The sequence below is a fragment of the Haplochromis burtoni genome, unplaced genomic scaffold (genome assembly GCF_018398535.1).
Source record: "Haplochromis burtoni strain Fernald_Lab_line unplaced genomic scaffold, NCSU_Asbu1 Contig_286, whole genome shotgun sequence".
Classification (NCBI taxonomy): domain Eukaryota; kingdom Metazoa; phylum Chordata; class Actinopteri; order Cichliformes; family Cichlidae; genus Haplochromis; species Haplochromis burtoni.
This window is the reverse complement of record NW_024582647.1, coordinates 296,550-317,529: the sequence shown is the minus strand read 5'-3', so window position 1 is coordinate 317,529 and position 20,980 is coordinate 296,550. Positions and strand designations below refer to the sequence as shown.

The 20,980-nt window shown below is 37.9% G+C and overlaps 1 protein-coding gene across 2 annotated transcripts; it reads right to left on the bottom strand.

The window, feature by feature from the left end:
- Nucleotides 1–395: 395 nt before the first annotated feature.
- Nucleotides 396–12,208, bottom strand: lman2lb (lectin, mannose-binding 2-like b). Of its 2 annotated transcripts, none has more exons than XM_005940109.3 (8): nt 11,956–12,208; nt 10,250–10,368; nt 9,847–9,964; nt 7,926–8,008; nt 6,904–7,065; nt 6,635–6,749; nt 5,393–5,512; nt 396–4,726 (listed from the first exon to the last, which is right to left on the bottom strand). In XM_005940109.3, the coding sequence occupies exons 1-8, from the start codon at nt 12,158–12,160 to the stop codon at nt 4,584–4,586; spliced, it is 1,065 nt and encodes a 354-aa protein (XP_005940171.1). In that variant the 5' UTR covers nt 12,161–12,208; the 3' UTR covers nt 396–4,583. The 2 variants fall into 2 exon arrangements, with proteins under 2 accessions (XP_005940171.1, XP_042083800.1); XM_042227866.1 differs by lacking the exon at nt 11,956–12,208 and adding an exon at nt 11,852–11,946.
- Between the last annotated feature and the right edge of the window lie 8,772 nt (nt 12,209–20,980).

The window sequence follows — 20,980 nt, the reverse complement described above, 5'->3', positions numbered from 1 at the left end:
CAGCACATTAAACACATTTTATAAGTGGTCAGAAACTTGTAAATAACTTATGAAAGAATAAAGTTACGTTGAAACCAAGCACACCATTGTTTTTCTTGTGACATTACCAATAAGTTTGATGTGTCACATGGCCCTCTTCCTATTGAAAAAACAAAAGTTGCATCCAAGATGGCCGACTTCTAAATGGTCACCATGGTCATCACCCATCTTGAGGAGTTTGCCCCCTCACGTATACTAATGTGCCACAAACAGGACTTTAATATCACCAACCATTCCCATTTTATTACGGTGTATCCATATAAATGGCCCACCCTGTAGTTCAATTTCTTGAATACACAAGGCACTGTACATGAAAAACGTTTGCAGAGAAAACTAAAAACAGCACCACAACGAAAAAAAATAAACAAACTTTTATTGAAGAAAAATAATCGCACACAAACAAGATTTACACACATTTTTCAGACAAGGGTTGAGCTTTCTTTTTCTTTAATTTGATAATAAGCTGAACACTATTATTAAAAAAAAATCCCTAAATGGCTGATTTCCCCAGTGACAGCACACGCTGAATGACACAAAAATGAAACACCTACATTGAAAAAAAGAAAAAAAACAAATCTGTAGCTTTTTTTTTTTTTAAAGGGCTGGAAACTGATTTTAATTAGAGTGAAATACTGATTGATATTGCTTCAAAAATCTATGAAACAGTCCACAAAGCTCCAATGAACTAAACACTGAAGTGCTTTTTGGGCAAATGTCTTCCTGAATGATTAGTCTGTTATTGAATGGATGAAATGAATTAAGGCTGTCATTATATCAGTTTTATTTGTACTATTATTGCTGTGTAAAAAAAAATATCGATAATTGAAAAAAAACCTTGCATCAATGCTGGTAGCAAAATTCTTCTATAGCTTTATCTAGTGCGTGCTGTTTTTTTGGTAAGCTATTAAACTATTAGCTATTAAAAGTGAAGCTATTAAACTCAAATTACAAGTACATGGAAGTGGTGAGAACCCAAAACTGCACAACAGCAAACAAAGACATGAATTACAATTTTTCTTTTAACAAATATTATAGGCGCATTGCTAATACAATATTAAGATCTCGCTTTTAAATATCCCAATTATCATTCATTCATTGATGCTGTCGTGACCACAAATATTGATACATCTACAGATTTTCCTGATATACTTCTAACAGATTTTAACCATTAAAATTCTTCTTATTATAGTCTATTATAGTTTTTATTAGCAATGTCAATATGAATGACATTTTTCTATAAGCATAAAAAAGTAAAATTACAAGTGCATAGAACTGGTCAGAGACGACCAATTTTTAGGACTTTTATTACCAATATCAATATTGATATCAAAATCTAACACCCCAATATATATATTTCTCTTTTTCCAAGGAACAAAACACAATGAGATTTCCCTAATCTTGGTCTTGAGTAGTTATTTCATTTACACATTTGTGCTACTCCTGAGTATTATCAACTTGTTAAAATCTGTCAGGCTCACAATTATTGATGATATCATGTGATATTGACTGTGCACTTTCTTAATATCACACTTAACATTTTGTGTTTTGCTGTACCCCCAATATTGATACATTGACTGGTTGTCTTTATATACTGACTATTCACATTTATCACAATAATGATAATACTGCAAAATCTAAAGAAATTTCGAAATGATTGCATCACTTTGCTCACCAAGTTGTCTCTAATAGTTATTGTCAGTGCATGGTTATTGAATGAATGGCACATCAGTGCTTCTTTAACCAGTGAGGTGTGAGCTCTACATCCATGCTGGAGAGTTTCATGATATTTGAGGTTTTACTGAGTACTCGAGGTTTCTTCATAGACACAATAAAGCTTGACATCATTTTTTGTTTTTTTCTTCCTCTTGGTTTGAGTGATCAGTTTAATCAAACTCACATGACTACATGATGCAGCATATGGCTGTTAATGTAAGTGTGTACAGAGCAAAACATCAATTGCTACCAAGTTACTGGTTGGTGGAAAAACTAAAAACATCAGTGCTCCACAAAGAGTGACACTGACAAACTGTTCTCAGATAAACTCTTAAATCAGCTTATCATTTCTGAGACCTGTTTGTAACGTCAGAGTGTAGATCAAGCCATGGAAGTGATGTCAAACAGAAAATAAATGTTGAGCTCAAACTTGCAGAGAGGATCAAAATGAGAGTTTGCCTGTAATGGTCCTAGTGAGGCACTTTATTCAGCACTGGTAACGCCACTCTATTCTTTTACACATAGCATTGAGCTCACGTATCAGCAATATTTATATAAATATTTTCACTTGTTGAATAAATGCTGGATTGCTGTATAAAGTTATCTCAAATAAAATGACAGTCCAGTTTTTTTTTTTCTTTACTGCAGCAAAAAGTATAAAAAGATTCACAGGCTCACTGGTCTTCACAGCAGCTACAAGTCAAATTAGAGTGGTGCTCTCTGCACATCACAGAGCCATGTGCGTGAGGCATTTACAGTGGGTGCATTAGCATGAACTGTAGAATCAACCAGGCAAGAAAGTTCTGCACCTGTTTGTTCATTAAATCTACTCTGGAATTAAATCGTTACCATCAGTTGTAATTGTCGTGTATTGTTGGCTGAAGAGAACAAAGAACAACAGTCAAAGATGAACTACTCTCCCACACATTCATTGATGGGCATGCCACATAAGTTGTTGCTCTCAGTGCAGCCACCATACTGTTCAGGTCTTAGCCAGGTCTTCTAATGCATGAAGGTCTACGGAGAGAGAAGTTCTTCAAATATTAAAAACAATCAGATCTCACTGAACGTTTATATGAGACGAGGCTTAGTGCATCCTAACCTACTTCTATAATATAATGTTTAACATGAATATTTTGATAGTCTACTGTGAACCCTGTTGGAAATATAAATTCAGCTGTCTCGTTTGGGAATCGTCACACAAAACAAGTGCATCTGAATAATGCTACGTAGCTCTAACTATTGTAATTCAGGTATACATTTAAGATAGCTGTTGCAGTATGGTACATTAGTGACGCAACTGATAATTTATGACTACTTAACACATCACCAATTGGGAACGAGGCCCTGATTAGGGGATGTTTTTAAGCATAAAGTTAATCTCACAACAAGTAGTCCCTGCTGGCCCAGGGATCAGTAAACTCACAATGGCCTTTGTGGTAGTCACACAAAAAGACAAAACACCTTTAAGTGGCCATATGGCACTTAATTGTGTATTTTCCGACTGCTTGTGAGCAGTTGTTGGCAGTCACTGAAATCGACTGAGGGATGAGTAACCACCAGTCTCCACCAAAAAGTGTGTGTTCCATGACTGGTTGGCAAGTGATTGCCCGAGGTTGCTAGTGTGAAGTTGGTATAATGCTGCTACATTAAAAGACTGTTTGCTAGCAGGTTGGCATGGTCACCAGCAGCTTGTGCCTGGATGACCAATTGCCTACAAACACAAAGTACATGTCAAGCAGAAGTGAACCTGAAGGGTCAACACAAACTAAAAACATTTGCCTTCAAAGTAAAAATTGTGCCTTGCTCTTGTAACCAACACATTTCAAACGGCACAACTTTTACTCTGATTTGTGTTGCATTTTTTTCTTCCCAAAGTTTCACTACAGGTCAGAGAGTAATGATAATGTTAGCATACTCCAACCACAGCAATCAAAAGGTGGTTTTTGGTGCAACTTCTTTGTGATGATTTCACCCAGCAACAGCAGCAACCACTTGCCAACAGGCCCTCTGTAGAGATGTGCTTGATCTATGACGAATCATTTTAAGCTAACTTTTTAAAATGTTAATGGAAGCTAACATTGTCATTCAGAATTTAAAAGTCTGATTAATCATCCGGGACATACCAGTGGCAGAATATGTGCACATATCTATGCCACTCTGCTAGCTACCTACAAAACAGCATTTCTATAGTGGGCAAGCTAACAAACAGGCCCAAGTCCCATCTGATTTGATATGTGAAAGTTGCAGGTAAGTCACAGATATAATGAAAAGTCATAAGGAAAATGTTGATGTACAAATAAGCATTTTAAGGGTCACGTATTTAGAAAATAAAATAAACACAGGATTATTAGTAAAGTTAGTGAATTGCCAACAAAAAATTTAAATGACAATGAAAGAAGCGCCCAACTTCGCTACCATGACTTCTACCCACTCTGCGCTGGCTCAGGTCCGCAGAGATACCCCAAACTCCAAAATTGTGTAACGTAATGTCAGCAAACTCAGCATCTGATTTAGTAACTCATTCTGTTGTTTTTCTTACTTCCTGCTGGTAGAAACAGTGCCTCAGTTAGTGCAGATAAAAAGTCCAACCGCGCTTCAAGTTTAGATGAACATATTTTTAAAATGATTTTGCTTCACTACAGCAAGCAGAGCTTTATCTCATCAATCTTCCAGAAATCTTAAATATTTTAAACCACAGCTCATGTATTCATTTGTTCTCATGGCTCTATGCTTCAAACCCACTAAAGTTCAGTTTGTTCGATTTGTGTCATTGAGTCTTTGCATGTTTGTTCATTAAAAACACATTCTGCGGACTGGCTGATCTTTCCTCAGTAAAAGCGTTTGCGTTTGTTTTCCTTCCAGCGCCCGTAAACTATTAGCCCTACCACTCCCAGCACGACCAGGCCCACGACTGTGAAGAGAAGGGTGAAGAACAGCTGGACTCCACTCATCCCTTCCTCCTCCACTTCCACTGCAAAGTAAAAGCAAAAAATATTAGAAAAGAAAAAAAAATGGCTGAAGTTTCAGCCCTCTGTTCTCCCAGCTGTAAACATGAACAAATAATATCAATTAGATATACTACATGTATGAGATGTGCCCACATACTGGATTCATGTCTGCCAGTATCAGCCTCATCCATTTACTTGAGCCTTTTATCATCATGCGGGAAGCAGTATAGTATAGTGGCAGACTATACTATACTCATCTGCTCTGTTACATCAACTTTGTGCTCAGCATGCAAAAAATGCTGAGTACAAAACTGTTCAGTTAAATACAAGTGTACAATCATGCTTCTTTTTTTTTAAGCTCAGAGCTTCACAGATTACACAGAGGGAGACGTGGCAACAATCTAAAAAGACAAGACTTTGTGGGGAAAGAATAAAACTTGATTTTGATTTCTTCGCCTTCTGTTTCTCTGCTTAAGCAGTTCAGGAGAATACTGCAGTGGCCACCTCTGCAGTTATGGTGAGCATGAAAACCAGTGGGAGTGCAATGATGCTATTGGTGGTGTAGGGCCTGGTAATACTGGGCCCTCAAGACTTCACACTAGCTGCAACCCCGCCCTGAGTAATGGTGCCGATACGGTGCAGCGCTGAGAAGGATGACTTCAGGTTGATGATGATCGTGCTGCATTTACCTTGAAACTGCTCCATGTTGTCAACTCTGGGGATGGTGACTACTTCCCCTTCTTCCGCTTCCTGTGGAGTCCTCTCGACTGTAAGCTCATACAGCTTCATGGAGATGATGTCATGGTTATCTAGAAGAACACACCCGTAATTAACATCTTAAGCAACAGCTGACTTCATTTTAAAACCTGAGCTGTTAGGAAGTTGATGTTTAACCCTTTAAGACCTACCATAGAACTAAGTCCGCCAGAGCTTATATTATATTTTTTACATGCTGTGGAGCCATTTTTGGGAGCATTTCAAGTTGCTATACATCAATACAATCATTATAGCCCAGATTTTAATAATATGTATGCATTAAGTGCATAGTAATTACATAAATTGCAAAAAAGTGCAATAAACTACAAAAAAAATTGAAAATCGTTTTTGCTTTTTTAACATATATTTCTATTTAGAGAAATTTAAGAGGCTTATCCCTCAAAACTGTAAATACAAAAAAGTTGCACAAAATAGTTTCCCACCACAGGAAATTTATTTTGAGTGTCTTCATAGTTTTATTTTTGAAATACACCAATTTTTATATACTGCACGAAAAACGAAAATAAACATTATACTGCAAATTTGCAAAAAAGCAGCATATGCATCAAAATTAACTATTTCCAGCAGTGCAATATGAGTCCTAAGCATCCCAGAAACGACACAGAAAGTCATGAAGTCAAAGATAACTTTTAAAAACACCAGTATAGGCTCATGAGGCCCTGATGGTAAAAAAAAAAACTACATTTCCGCGAAAATGACGTCACTTCCGGTTTCGGGCAGGTAATGGTGGACATGCTAAAGTTCGCGCTGACGTCTATTCCAACGTAGGAAGTGTTATGAACAGCTGATCGGATCGGCAAAGCGTGTTTCTGGAATATTATGTTTTTGTTGCTGCAAGCGCTTTTTACGCAGTTTTTGCAAAGCTATATGTGGAAGGAAACTGTGACCTAGGACAAGTTGATGGCATAAGATGTAAGTACAACTCCTCCGGTTTCATATGCAAAAAAAATTATTGCGCTAGCTTACGTGGTTGCAGTGCTACCGGGATTTAAAAATAGTTACGCAAAACAGAGCGTGCCCGCTCTGACCGGCTTTAAAGGGTTAATTCATCTAGTTTGGATGCCATGTTTATAATCCAATCTTTTTATAGATCTTTTTATAGCTTCACTTTGTAATATATCCTGTGGTCAAAGCATTATTCTGAGATTTCATACCTGACAGGTCTCCCGTGGCAGAGGAGGCACCTAAGAAGTAGCCTGTAGGTAGGTGCACTCCTGTAATGTCAGCACATTCTCTCCATTCCTGCTTACCATCAACATCCACCATGAGCTAAGGGCAGAGGAACAAATGGTTTGAATAAACCAATCAACATTCTACTTTTCATGCCTCATTGTACTACTCAGTTTTAATTTCATTACACAAGAATGTCACCTTTAAGGACAAGTGACACCCTGAAACAGGTCCTGCAGATAATGAGCCATACCGTCAGTTGATTTTTGGAGTATCTAACGAGGAAAAAGTTGTCGTAGACAGAGTTGCGTGCCATAGCTGTGCATCCTCCAAGCTCTGTGGACCGACCGTCACGATCGTGGTCATACGACAGGGTGCCATTCCCCAGCATCACAGATATGTAAGGGAATGTCCTCTGTGAAGAAGACAGAGGAGTCACAACTTCACAAACACCATTCCACAGGTAGTTCATTTCACAGAGACATGAAACAGCACTACTGAACAGTTTGATGTTATATTGCATAAAGCTTTTCTTAGTAAGGGGGGGGACAAAAACACTGGACACTGGTTAGCCAGAGAAAATGAACTCTAAAATCTGAGCTGTTCACTGTTGTAAATTGAAATAGTCCAATCCAATTTTATTTATAAAGCACTTTAAAATACCCAGCACAGGAACAAAGTGCTATACAGAAAACAAGTTAAAACAATAGAATAACAGAAAACAGCAAAAATAAATAAATAAAACACATAATACATAAATTAAAACGGCCCTATATTAAAACAAAAACAAGATAAAACAGCATCGAATCACCTAAAAACAACTAAAATAAAAATAAAAACCAACATCTCACGTGGTGTCAAAGGCCAGGGTAAAGAGGTGGGTTTTCAAGAGTGACTTAAAAACAGATAAAGAACTGGCCTGTCTAATCTCTAAAGGAAGCTCGTTCCACAGTTTTGGAGCTGCTACAGCAAAAGCACGATCTCCTCCAAGTTTATGCCCAGTCCTGGGTACAATCAGGAGCAGCTGATGATTAATGTTAATAATTCAAACTTCACCAGGACTGCTGCTTGTCTTTTTTCTGGCCAGGTTCGTTGTCAGTCAGTATAAGTTTACATTATTAGCAACAGTACATGTTTGCATGTCAGATTGGCTGAAATTCAGTCATCAAAAAGAAACATTGTGTGTATGTTGTGTGGGTTTCCACATGACAACAAAGTCTTGATTTAAACGCAGGCTTTTAAAAAAAACAACAAAAGCTACAGACTGTCACTTACATCATGGGTCTTATCATCATTGGGGTAAGTGTCCACAAATATTCCAAGTCCAGAGAAATGGTTCATGTTGCCAAATACAGGGCCTGCAAACAGAGGTATACCACAGAAATAATAAAGCTGAAACATAGCAATTAATATAATTTGATTTGGGACTAAATTTCAGTCTTAAGTTTTCTCCAACAGAGTTTCTTTGTGTTTTCAGCACTTTGGAGGAAAAAATGTAATCAGACAAACTAGTACATGCAGGAAGTTAATTAAAAAAAATATATAAATAAATATGGGACACAGCTGCTTCTTCTTCTTCTTCGGGGTTTAACGGCAGCTGGCATCCTTGTATATGCAGTGCTGCCATCTTCTGTTTCAGTCCGTTATTACACTCTTAAATCCTGCTATTATTCCTGCGTCTTTTGCGATCTTACAAAGCTTCAAACGACACGTCGACTATTAAATCAGTCGTCGACGATTTTGATAGTCGACGTAATCGTGACTAGTCGACAAATCGTGGCAGCCCTAATGTAGACAGAAACATTTGTACCACAAACTGTGGAAGAATAACTCCATTTGGAAGTTTCCTTTAAAAACTAAGACCAGCGCATCATAGGTTGTCTTTATTTAAATACAGTAGCAACAAAAATGTAACAAACTTAAAAGCATAAAAAAATAGATGATAATGACTGAATAATTCTCTTTAGCCAGGCGCACAACACACTGCTTAAAAAAATTTAATTAAAGGAACACTTAGAAAACACATCAGTTCTCAATGAGGAAAAAAGTTGGATAGCTACACTGACATGGACTGGGTAATGTGATAGAAATGAAAAGCATCAACTTACAGAGGGCTTGATTAAAAAACACCTTGAAAATCAAAGTTTAAAAAAAAAGATGCAGCAGGATAGCGCATTCTGTTGAGATTTCATTGCAGCAACTCAAAATGGTACTTTTCTGGCCCCAACATGCTTGTACACATGTGTGACAACATCAGGGGATGCTCCTAATGAGACAAGAGATTGTGTTCGGGGGATAGGATCTCATCCTAGAACTGGACCAGGGCATAACTGAGGAGGAACCAAGGATCCACTGCACCAGTCTGACAATAGGTCCAAGGATGTTTTGGCACAAAACACAAGTTTTTGGTCTCCACCTGTAAAGCCATTCCTGTTTTGTCTCAGTGATGAGAGAATGAGAGGCACGGTACACCCTGGAAACGTTGCCAATCTGATGCAGGGCTAACACAGAGAGACAGACAACGATTCACACTCACATTCACACCTATGGACAATTTAGAATCACCAGTTAACCTAACCCCACTAACTGCATGTCGACTGTGGGACAAAGTTGGAGTACCTAGAAAGAACCCATGCAAACTCGCACAAAAAGGACCCGGTTAGATGATGGGATTGAACCCAAGACCTTCTGGCTGTCAGGCAACAGTGCTAACCACTGCATTTGCCTGCTGTTAATCTCATTAACACCAAAACCTTTAACCTAACAAATAACCCCTCTGCTAACCAACCGGATCACTATCTCATTAGTTTAATTGGCTTAACGTTCTAAATCTAAAATTGTTTCTTTATTTTTTTGAGCAGTGTAATACTACAGGTAACTTACCTAATTGGATTAAAAACAAACAATAAAACAAAACAAACAAAAGAAAAGTAACTAAAATGTGTTTTTGAAACAATGAATGAACATGTAAAGTTTTGTAAGCAGTGTTTCCTGCAGCTGAAAATTGAGACTGTTTATTCTGTTTGCTTTCCCTGGTATCACAAGTCACTGTGCACAGGATGTGCTATTAAAATGATATCTTATCATGTGACTGAGAAAAAAAATGACAAGCTCATTAGGATAAACTATTCACTTTGAGGGCTATTAAATTATAAAATTGCAAATACGATGCTGAAACACATTTAGCATAACCTACCATTTTTCATGCGATCTCTGGTTAACCAGATGGCCAGTCCATCACCATTCAGGTTCTTCTTCCCTTGGCCATGGACTTTAAATTGTACTCTCAGCTCCCAATCTTGCAGAAGCAAAGGCTGAAAAGCAATAGCAATAAAGAAAAGCAGGTTATTCTTACACTCAGCAATGTGTAGCATGCACTTGTCATCAGATATGAGTAACATATCATCCTTTTGAAACAGACTGATTTGTATCATTTATATTTTATTTATAAAATGCTGCATAACATTCATTGTTAAACCAAAGCCATATAAAGTAGGGTTTTTAGTTTAAAGCAGGAAGTGAGGGAAATTGTGGTTTGCTGGGTAAGAATGCATTGCATATTGCAAGCCTGATAATGCAGGCTGTCCCATTTGACTTACAATTCGGCTCCACACAGCTCCCTGCCTGCTCTGCAGGTCTGGGGTTAGCCTCACATGGTCAGGCGTCACCATGGCAGTGCCCATCAGATCCCACTGTGAGGAGCTAGAGAAACCCAAGCCTGCAAAACAACAGTAGTAACACTTCTGCATTCACAGCAAGCCACACCAAAGTTTACCATTGTTTTTCTTAGACATCAGCTTTTACCATTTACGTTGCGTTTCATCTTTTGTTGTAACATTCAGTTTATGTATACATTTTATTGACTACAAATATTTCCTTTTCAGTGGCTCCTGTACTGTACTGTTTATTTTTATTACTATAAATCATAGGTGTCAAACTCTGGCCCGCGGGCCAAATGTAATTAGGCTGCAGGACAAATTTGGCCCGCGGGCCAGAGTTTGACACCTATGATTTATAGTAATAAAAATAAACAGTACAGTACAGGAGCGAAGCCATACCAAATTACTATTCGAGCTGGCCTACTGGTATTATACAGCTAATATACATGTTGTTTAGTATTAAGCTTTGCTTGTTCCATATTCAGTTTTTCAGCAAAACGTGTTTGAGTCCATAAGAAAAGATTCATTCTTATATCTGGAGGAATAAATATATTTCAATAAATATTAACGTTAGCCCGCGACTTTGTTCCAGTTTTGAATTTTGGCCCACTGTGTATTTGAGTTTGACACCCCTGCTATAAATCAAGGGTCTTTATTAGAGTATGACTTGAAAAGTTCAAAATAGGTATTAGAATACAATAGCCCTTTATTTTCATTGTACTTATATAACGATATTGTGGGTTCTTCACCTGACTGTTGTGCAAGAAATATAAATAACAAGACAGATAAAAAACACACTGTATTATATCACACGATAAAATGCCGGTGCAAAGTGGCAGGAGTGTATTGCAAAAGACTTTAATGAAGTGCAATAGTGGCCCAACAGTACAACAACCCTACTAAGGAAGCTTACTCACAGTTTCATTAAATACACTTATTACGTGTGGTCAACTTCAGTACACACAAAACTGCTTCAGTACGTTTAAAAAAAAAAAAACTCCCTTATTATTGTTATGACTTTTTAGATTTAGTTTTAATTAACGAAAACTGTTTGTTTTTTTTGGTTTTTTTTAAATCGTTCTTTGTTCTGATGTATTCTTTATAAGCCCGACCCCATTTTCTAGTTATCAGTTTTTGTTTCTAATTACTTTGAATTAACTAATATAGGCTAATATGAAAAGTGGCCATGAAGGTTACTCAAACTGCTCTTTGTTGAGACAATGAAAAACTGCTCTTTCATAATGGAGAGCGTTACGGGCTTAATTTCCTGAATTTTATTGTTGTTGTTTTTTGCTAGAGTTCCTCAACGTAATCAGACAGGTTTGCTCTGCTGATTAAAGCTAACTGTAGGTAGGCTAGTCTTCATTAGCATTATGGACTAGCCAATAGTTAGTGGTGTGTTAACAACAGATATTATCCCGCTTGCTGTAACGCTACCCACGATGTGTAACGACAGAGAGGCACAAAGTTCTTCTTAGTTAATTATTATCCTCCGCCACACAATTCTAGCCAAGAAAAAAATGAATTTAAGCCAAAGCCTACCTTTCGGTGACAAACTGTCTTCTGTCTACTGTCAACGTTTATGTTAGTTGCCAATGTTAGCTGACATTGGCGGTAACGTAATTCTAGTTTAACATTAAACTCACCGCGGTACGGCTTCACAAGAGAATATTCCCGCTTCAGAAACTCCTCCATAAAGTCCCCGTCGTCTGCCAGCGACTGGCTCGTCAAGTAACAAATAGTAATAAGTAGCCATGTTAACTCACGGAGGTTCCTAAAGTGAAACACTGAATTTAAAAAACAGAAACTTCTCAGTGGAGCCAGATTTGATTTGGCAACCGAGGAAACCATCTTTACAGCCCGACTACACACATGTCACGTGGTTTCAAGAAAAATGTTCTTCTTCCCTTCTGGGGTTTAGTGGAGACACTCATCCGTGGGGTTGGCATTACTGCCATCTTCTGGATATAGTAGTAGCGTCTGAAAATCATCAAATTCTCCCCAATAGACTAGCTCTCGCGATTTTATAGCAGCATCTATCCGAAAAGAATGGGTTGTGAGATCTTTTTCTTCTTTGATCATCCTCGTCTGTCTCATCCTATCCCTTACAGTCTCTCCTGTCACACCAACCATCTGCATGCCCTCCTCTGTGGTCACATCCATACATATGCAATAATACTAAGTGCAATAATCCTTTCTGTCATCGTATTTTTACTCAGTTGTATATAGTATTTGTATTTCTATTCTATTTTTATCTTATTGTATATTTATTTTATTTTATTCTACTGTATATAGTATTTTATTTTATTCTATTCTGTACAGTTGTGTACTGTATTTATTCTTATTGTATTCTAATTTTTGCCTCATAACTTTTGCACTGTCCACTTCCTGCTGTGACAAAACAAATTTCCCAAGTGTGGGACTAAAGGTTATCTTATCTTATCTTATCTTATCTTATCTTATCTTATCTTATCTTATCTTATCTCATCTTATCTTATCTTATCTTATCTTATCTTCCTTCATTTATGGCAAGACAGATAAGGTGAGAAACATTATTTTAGTCTCTTAATCACACAGAGGCAGTCCACCAAATCATCAAGCGCTTAAAATAGTATTTTTCAATACAGAAACTAAAAAAAATCATGCTGCCACTCCATAGACCTGTACACAGAGCAAACTGTAATAGCATTGTTTTATTTATTTATTTATTTTATTTTTTTTATATATTTATTTTGAATGCATCCTCATAACTCAACTAGAAACTAGAAAATAACAAAAACATAATCATATAAAAATTATTATAGGAGTAAGTGGGGGATCCACAGTCAACAACAGTACAGCATAGTTTAGCTTAGTTATGTGAAATCATCACCAATCAATGTGAGGAAAACACATTATTACAGTAAATGAAATACATAAAGTGATCCATGTCAGTTTACAGCAATATCCAAAATGAATACAATGTGCTGCTGCACATAGACAGGTAAGATCATTTTCACTTGCTGTCACCTGAATCTGGAGCTGTACAGTAAACAAACACTGAAGCCCAATTCAATAATAATAACACACATCGTCTCCTTGGCTGGCAACTCCCGATATCCCAGCAGACTACTGGACCAGATGGCTAAAACTAGCTAATAATCTCTGATGATTTAAGCTTCATTAGCCAATGCTATTTAGAGAACAAATAAAAATAAGCAGACACTTTATAAGAATAAATATTACATTTGAAGATAATTCTAGAAAATAATACAAAAATGCGCTGTTATTGATACTATTAATAGTTATTTTTTCAATATATTTCTGCACATGCACAAACCATCTCACACTTGTTTCTCTAACTTTGTCTCCAAACCACTTAACCTCAGATGTCCTTCTGATGAGCTGATTTCTAATCTTCTCCCTCCTGGTCAGTCCTAGCAAAAATCTTCAAATAGTGTACCTGATAATGTTGTAGCTTATACTATAAAGGCGCTGTGGTGGATAGAGGGCTGCTGTTGTATTTAACAGTTTTTCAACATTAGAAAGCATGACTTGATGTTAAATAGGTACCACATTATGTCTAAAATATTTTCTTTTTCTAGACTACTACTCTTTACAGGGTTGTTTCAATTCATTAAGGCTTGAGGACATTTGTTTATGTGCCACATTATTTCAACTAGGTAGAGGTCTGGATTTGGCTGGGCCATAATAGCACCTTTTTTCTTTTTCAGCCATGGTGTAGAATGGCTGTTTGTCTGTTTGGGATTATTTTCCTGTCCTAATTTCAGCTGTCTTCAGCTGCCTGACAGATGGCTTGACTTTTCAATCTAGGATATTTTACTATACCTAGAACTCATGAGAAAGAGCAATTTCAATTAAATTCAATTTTATTTGTATAGTGCCAAATTCTAACAACAGTCCCCTCAAGGCGCTTTATATTGTAAGTTAGACCCTACATAATACATACAGAGAAAAACACAACAATCATATGACCCCCTATGAGCAAGCACTTTGGCGACAGTGGGAAGGAAAACTCCCTTTTAACAGGAAGAAACCTCCGGGGCCATCTGCTGCGACTGGTTGGGGTGAGAGAAGGAAAACAGGATAAAGACATGCTGTGGAAGAGAGACAGAGATTAATAACAGGTATGATTCAACGCAGAGAAGGTCTATAAATCATTGGTTATCATTTGGTTTTCCTCACATACAGGATTGCATTAAACAATCTGGTTAAAAAGTCCACTGGCCTTGCTCAAAGACATTTCCACACCTCCACAGGTATGTCATCTGGGCCAGCCGTCTTTCCATTTTTCATCCTTTTCATGGATTCAGTTCCTCACTAAACCTCTATACATTTCACTAACTGTCCTCCATCTGTCCTCTTCTCGCTCTCATTTTCGTCCTCTATCAGCTCATAGAAGATTCTGGATTTCAGTGAGACCCAATGAAGAGAAGCCAACATCAGAGAAATATGCCCTCTCTTTCTGCTTCCTGTCAGAATTATAATGAACAAATTCTATAACATTATCAGTAAGTTTAAATAAAATTTGATATGCTTCTCCTTAAATATAAAAATATAGAATAGAATATCTAAATAACCTATATAAGTATACAATACAAATGGGAGGAGAGGAGGGCGGTTACTTTCTAATCAAAAACTGTTAAAATGTTTAGTCGACTCAAGTCAGAAGGAAGCTGCTAGACCTGACAATGAAAGAAGTGAAAGAGAGAGAAGCCTCCAGGCTGGAAAACGTGACAAAATCTCTGCAGAATCAAGGAAGACAGGTTTCTCACAACTAACTGGAAATTCATGAAATACTGGTCACACGACATGCCTGTGTGAATCCATGACTGCAGTCTCAGACCTGAATTATTAGAAATGGTACAAATCAAAATTTAAAAAACCACAATGTTTACTAAAATAAACAAACACAAACACACACTTAGAGTCTGCTCTCTTAATACCCAAGATAAATGATGACCCACATCTAGCTGCATGTGTGAGCCTGAGTGTGTGTGTGTGTGTGTGTGTGGGGGGGGGGGGTATAGTTCCCCATAATCTCTGGTGGGAGGTTCTGAGTCAATTGGTAGCAGACAGCGCCATCATCTGGTAACAAAGTTCATCCTCATGCTGAATCCACAAAGGACACAAAGGAAGGAGATAACACATTTGAAGTTGGATTTATTAACACTTGGACAAATAGTGAATGTGATCAGTGTTTAATGTGAAAGAAGAGCACATGGTTTTCTAGTGTATCGACCAACACTACATAGCAACTGCATCCTGAGTGGGATGTATATGAATGTCCATTAATGCCAGTAAGAAGTAACAGTGGTGAGGATTTTGTCATTTATAGTTCTAATGATGATTTAACAGAGTCCCATCAAGTCAGTTTTGTTATTAATAAAATCAAAATTATATATTAAAAATGATTTTGTCTTTTTAAACGAATTTTTTAATTTATCTCGAGTTTCACCTTTTAGGTCAAACATTTAACTTTAATATTGTCCAAAATTTAGATTTCTTTTAATTAACAATATTTTTTATCATTCTGTTTTTTCCAATTCAGCCCAAAACATAATTCGGACATTATGCATCTAATGTTTAATGTCTTAATTTTCTTTTGTTGTAACACAAGTTTGTCCAAACTCAAACACCCTCCAACGTGCCTGAATTAGAATAGATCTGCAAACTGTGGGGCAAATTTCCTGACTGTGAAGGGAAAGACTCATTGCCAGTTATCGACTCATTGCCAGTTATCGCAAACACCTGATTGCAGTTCTTGCTGCCAAGAGTCACACAAACAGCTCTTAGGTTTAAGGGGCAATTACTTTTCACACAAGGCCAGGTAGGCTTGTATAGTTTTTCTCCTTTAATAAATAAAATCATCATTTAAAAATTGTATTTATTTAGGTTGACAGTGTCACGGCTGCCGAGGCGAGCCGTGTGGAGTGGGAAGAAGGACCCAAGATGCAGGCAGTGGATGAGATACCGGTGGTTTTATTTACAGAGGTGTAGTGGCAAACAAACAGTGGGGCATAACAAATAACTAAAGACACCTAAACTGGGAGGACTAAAAATAATAGACCTGGGAGCATATGACGACGGGATGAGACGCAGAGAGATGCAGACCAGGACACCGTGGAACACAAGGTAACAGACTGACACAGCGTTACACAGACGAACCGGCAACAGGCAGGAGAACACACAGGGCTTAAATACACACACCAGTAATCAGGGGATGAGAGACAGGAGGGCAACACAGCTGGGAGGAATCTGAGCTGACGGGACAGGGGAAACGTAAACTGAGCACACTCACATACGACACAGACCTTCACAATAAAACAGGAAACTCAGACACATGGAACCAGACAAGACATTGAACTAAACAGACAGATTCACAGATGGGGTGACACCATAGACAGACAGATACAGACGCAGACTCAGAGGCAGATCGAAAATAACACAGAACTTAAACAATCATCATCTAGAAAATGATAACAAACTAAAAGCGCTGGGTCACCGACCCAGGACCATGACAGACAGTCTCTAATATTCTCTATTTATCTAATAAATCTGATCTGAAATATGTAAGTTTTTTAATTAGCAAATCATAAAAACAACACTTTTTCATGGCACTATAACATAAACACAGAATTTATTAATTACTGCAACTCATCTCTTTAACCTGCTGGCTCGCTCACCCAGCCTGTTGTGTCTCACAAAAGAATGATCCTTGGTTCAATTAATACACCAAGTGAACTATTGGCAGGTGATGCTGAGTGCCAGGGTTGTATTGGGACCCTCGGAGGAATTACAGTAATGCAGCCATCTTTAGGATGATGCTATTACTCCTTAGAGACAGACAAAAAGATAGAGTGGGAATAAGATTGCAAATATAAAGGTGTTTATGATCCAGCGGTGACTTGGGGCTCGTAGTATTTCCTGTCTGTGTCCCCAGGGAAGGTATTATTCACTTCCATATCGAAAGCTGCAGGATTCCAGCTGAACCTTGAAACTGGAAACATCCGCCCCTAGCATCTCTCCTGACACCCCCACATCACCATTTGTGTGTCCCATAAGCAGAGACTGACACAAAGCGTACAGCGCTGAGATGTCTGTGGGGTCATAAATTCTGCCCCAGCTTATTGAGTGGAGAGGATCGCACGGCATGCTGCGTGCAATTGCCTCCTGCTGTGGCAGACTTGCACTCTAATCCCTGTTTGCAAGGTCACAGTGATATTTTAATATCCCTTGGCCACAGTGAGTTTCAGTGTTCCTCTTTATTAAAGCTGTCCACACCTGTTATAAACAATTGGAACCGAATTTCTCCCAGGAGGACTGAAGGCATGACTTTTACACAGTCACACACTCGGGCCTCTAGCAATGTAGCTCAAATGTGCTGTCCAGGCTTGTAAAGGAAGAAACAATATATTACGCAATGCAGATGCACCAGTGACTTTTCTGCCATGAGAATATGAAGGATAGGTTACCAAACAAGCAAAACAGTATCGGTATGAAGTTACATTATTGGTTTAAGAAAGCTGGGTCAGTCACCAGACTTCCACATACAAGCTTGGTTAGTGAAGTGCATTCATAAACTATACAGGTTCCCTACACTGACACAATAAGCACTTAAGAAAAACATACAGATTAATAACTCCTTAGAATTTGACTAATCAGGCCTAAAACACAACCATGTTATAAAGTCTGTGGTACATAGCAAGCAAGTCAGTCATAGATCTCTATTTAAATGCTCCAAAAAACCAAAAACAGCACAAATGTGTTGGCAGGCCCAGCTCAGTGGTTTACACTGGCAGTGGTGAGGCCGAGTGGACAGTTCTGGGCTCCAGTGGCTTGTTTTGGGAGTTGTTGTGAAAGATGAACTATCCATGGTGAGTATTTTTCACGGTAAATATGTTTTTTATTGCAGGTTAGTGGGACTCTTGAGGACAGCTTCTCCTAACAGACCGTGCTTCAGTTTTGATGAGTGAAATTCTAGTATTTTATAAACCTGTTACTTCTGAGGTTGAGTTTGATCATATTGGTGACTTGTCTTTTCTATCTGACACAACATAAAAAGTGTTAGTGAAACAACACAACAAAATCTGGTTGGAAACAGCTTTATGTTCTCTGCGGCAGGAAAACCTTCTGGACTTAAGAGACAAGACATCCATGAAAATAATTCAGGATTTTACTGCTATATTATCTGAAATCTGAATCACATTTACAACCTGAGTTTGAAGCAGGAGAATATCAATGTTATGGAAAACATCCTTTCTGGTTCCTGCACCAGAGCAGTCAACACTATCAGACCAGTTGCTCTCACATTGCATGTCACGAAGGCACCAGAGACCACAGATGAGATCATCCCTCGATCCCTTGCAGTCTGAATACACACCCGATTTTGGGGTGGATGACACAACGGTCTACATGCTGCAGAGAGCTAACTGCCAGGAAAAATCAGTAATTACATCTGCCATGTCGTGGATTACTGATTACATGACAGCCTGCAATATGTGAGACGAGGCAGCTCTGCCTGATTTGGTGATGTGCAGTACATCAGCTCCACAGGAGACGCTCCAAAGGAGACGCTCCACAGGAGACGCTCCACAGGAAATGGTGCTGTCTTCATTCCTGTTCACCTTGTACACCCAGCCTTTCAGTACAACTCCAGGTCATACCACCTACAGGTACACTGTGATAACTCTGCAGCAATTGAAGTGATGGACAGCAGGAGGAGTACAGAGTACTAGTTGATCATTTTTTGGAGTGGTCTGGAAGGAATTTAATTTCACTCAACTCAGTTCAGGTTTGTACATCTAGTGCCAGATCAACAACAATCATCTTAAAGTGTTATATACTGTTATATAGGAAAGCTGGATCTTTGATTGGCTCCAAAATGGATACTTTTGAATCTGTGGTGTAGAGGAGCTCACTGAACAAACTGTTACCCATCACTGGTTTACCTCGATTTCTTCATCATGTCAGTGACTGTAACAAACTGTTTCCATCCCCAACTGAATAATTTCTTATGTTATTTTATCTTATTTATCCATATGCACCTGACATACTTCATACAACATACTGCAGCTGGATTCTATGAACCAAAAAGCATATTATGTGTTGCAGTGTCATCACAGCTATGAGCTATCAGCATCAATCATGCTGCTTTGTCTTTAATAGATGTGAGCATGCTGTCCTGCACACAGCTAACCTGACACATCCAGCCTCCTGCTTCCTGCAAAGGGAAGCAGCGAATGATTAAATAATGAGGAGACCTTAATGCTTCCTCTGGTGGGGCATTCCTCTGTTAGTAAATGACCACTTACAACAGACAATAACTGCCTGCTTAAAGAGCGCAAGCATTAAGAACAGGCAAACACCTCTGGACATAAATATTCACACTATTCAAATGAACAGGCCTGAGACAATATTGTCACATCAGTCAGCAGCAGGGTGAAATATAGTCAGACACACTTTAATAGGCGCTTCACCCTTCCAACCCCCACGTTTGTGCTGACAAAAAGGAAAACACATCTTCTTAATTGAAACACTCATTTCCTAGCTATTTTCTCTTTGCGATGGATTACTCTGACACGTCTACTGACTTTAATTCACAGCCTCGATGAGGGCATTTAGAAGGCCATCTCAGGGATCATATTTTCATTTATCACATATTGACGAATACATTCCTTTTTAAAAACTATTCAGTTAAACTTTAATATATAAATATTGCTGGAGAGAAAGCCTTAAAGAACGCATGATGGAGTGTTTTCAGGTGATTGACTCAGCTTTGCTGGCCGGTGTGAGACAGAGAGAGCGGGAAGTTGTTTGGTTTTACAGCAAATTTGCAAATGCAGAGGATGCGTCTTCTTAAAAAGATTGACTTTCTCACATAGTCAGGAGCTACTCCAGAAAATTAACAGTGGTCTGCCAGCTTCTGTAAATTATCCTGAAAAGTGCACTGGTGGTCAGTGTAGGGCTCTAAACTTGAACAAGCTGAGAGAAAAGACGGGCTGATGGATAGCCATGGTGTCCATCACTTAAACACTTCTGATAATTGGAGCGGCTGATGGCATTTGTCATTGTTATTTACAGATATCACATTCTTTTATGTTGCTTAGCAACACCCAACAGTTTAGTGCTCAATATAAAAATAATCATATTTAGATTGTGCTTTTGTTTTGATAGTCATATTCATCCATTCTTTTCCACTTATTGTTATCAGGTTCACCTGGAAGCTCGGGCCTAAAGAAGACTGAGCAAAAAGAAGAAAGACATACAATTCTTTCGGGATTAATAAAGTATTCTGATTCTGATTCTGAAAAAGATGACAACAAAACAAATGTCAATAAAAACACAACATTCTTGGAGGAGGTAACTAATAAACTATACTGCCAAGAGCACAAAAAAATCTGAATTTTTCTGTTATCCTACTTTTATTCTACTTTTTTTTATACAGGAGTAATTTGTGTAGCCTTTTTGTTACTATAGTTTTACATTTATCATATAAAATTTATAATTTTAAACAATAGTCATGTAAAAAAAATACAATTTACTCTATATACCAAAATATTCTAGTGTTAAATTCAGTCAGTGATCTCTAGCACCAGCCTATTTAGAACAGAATGAAATAATAATAATAATAATAATAATAATAATAATAATAATAATAATAATAATAAT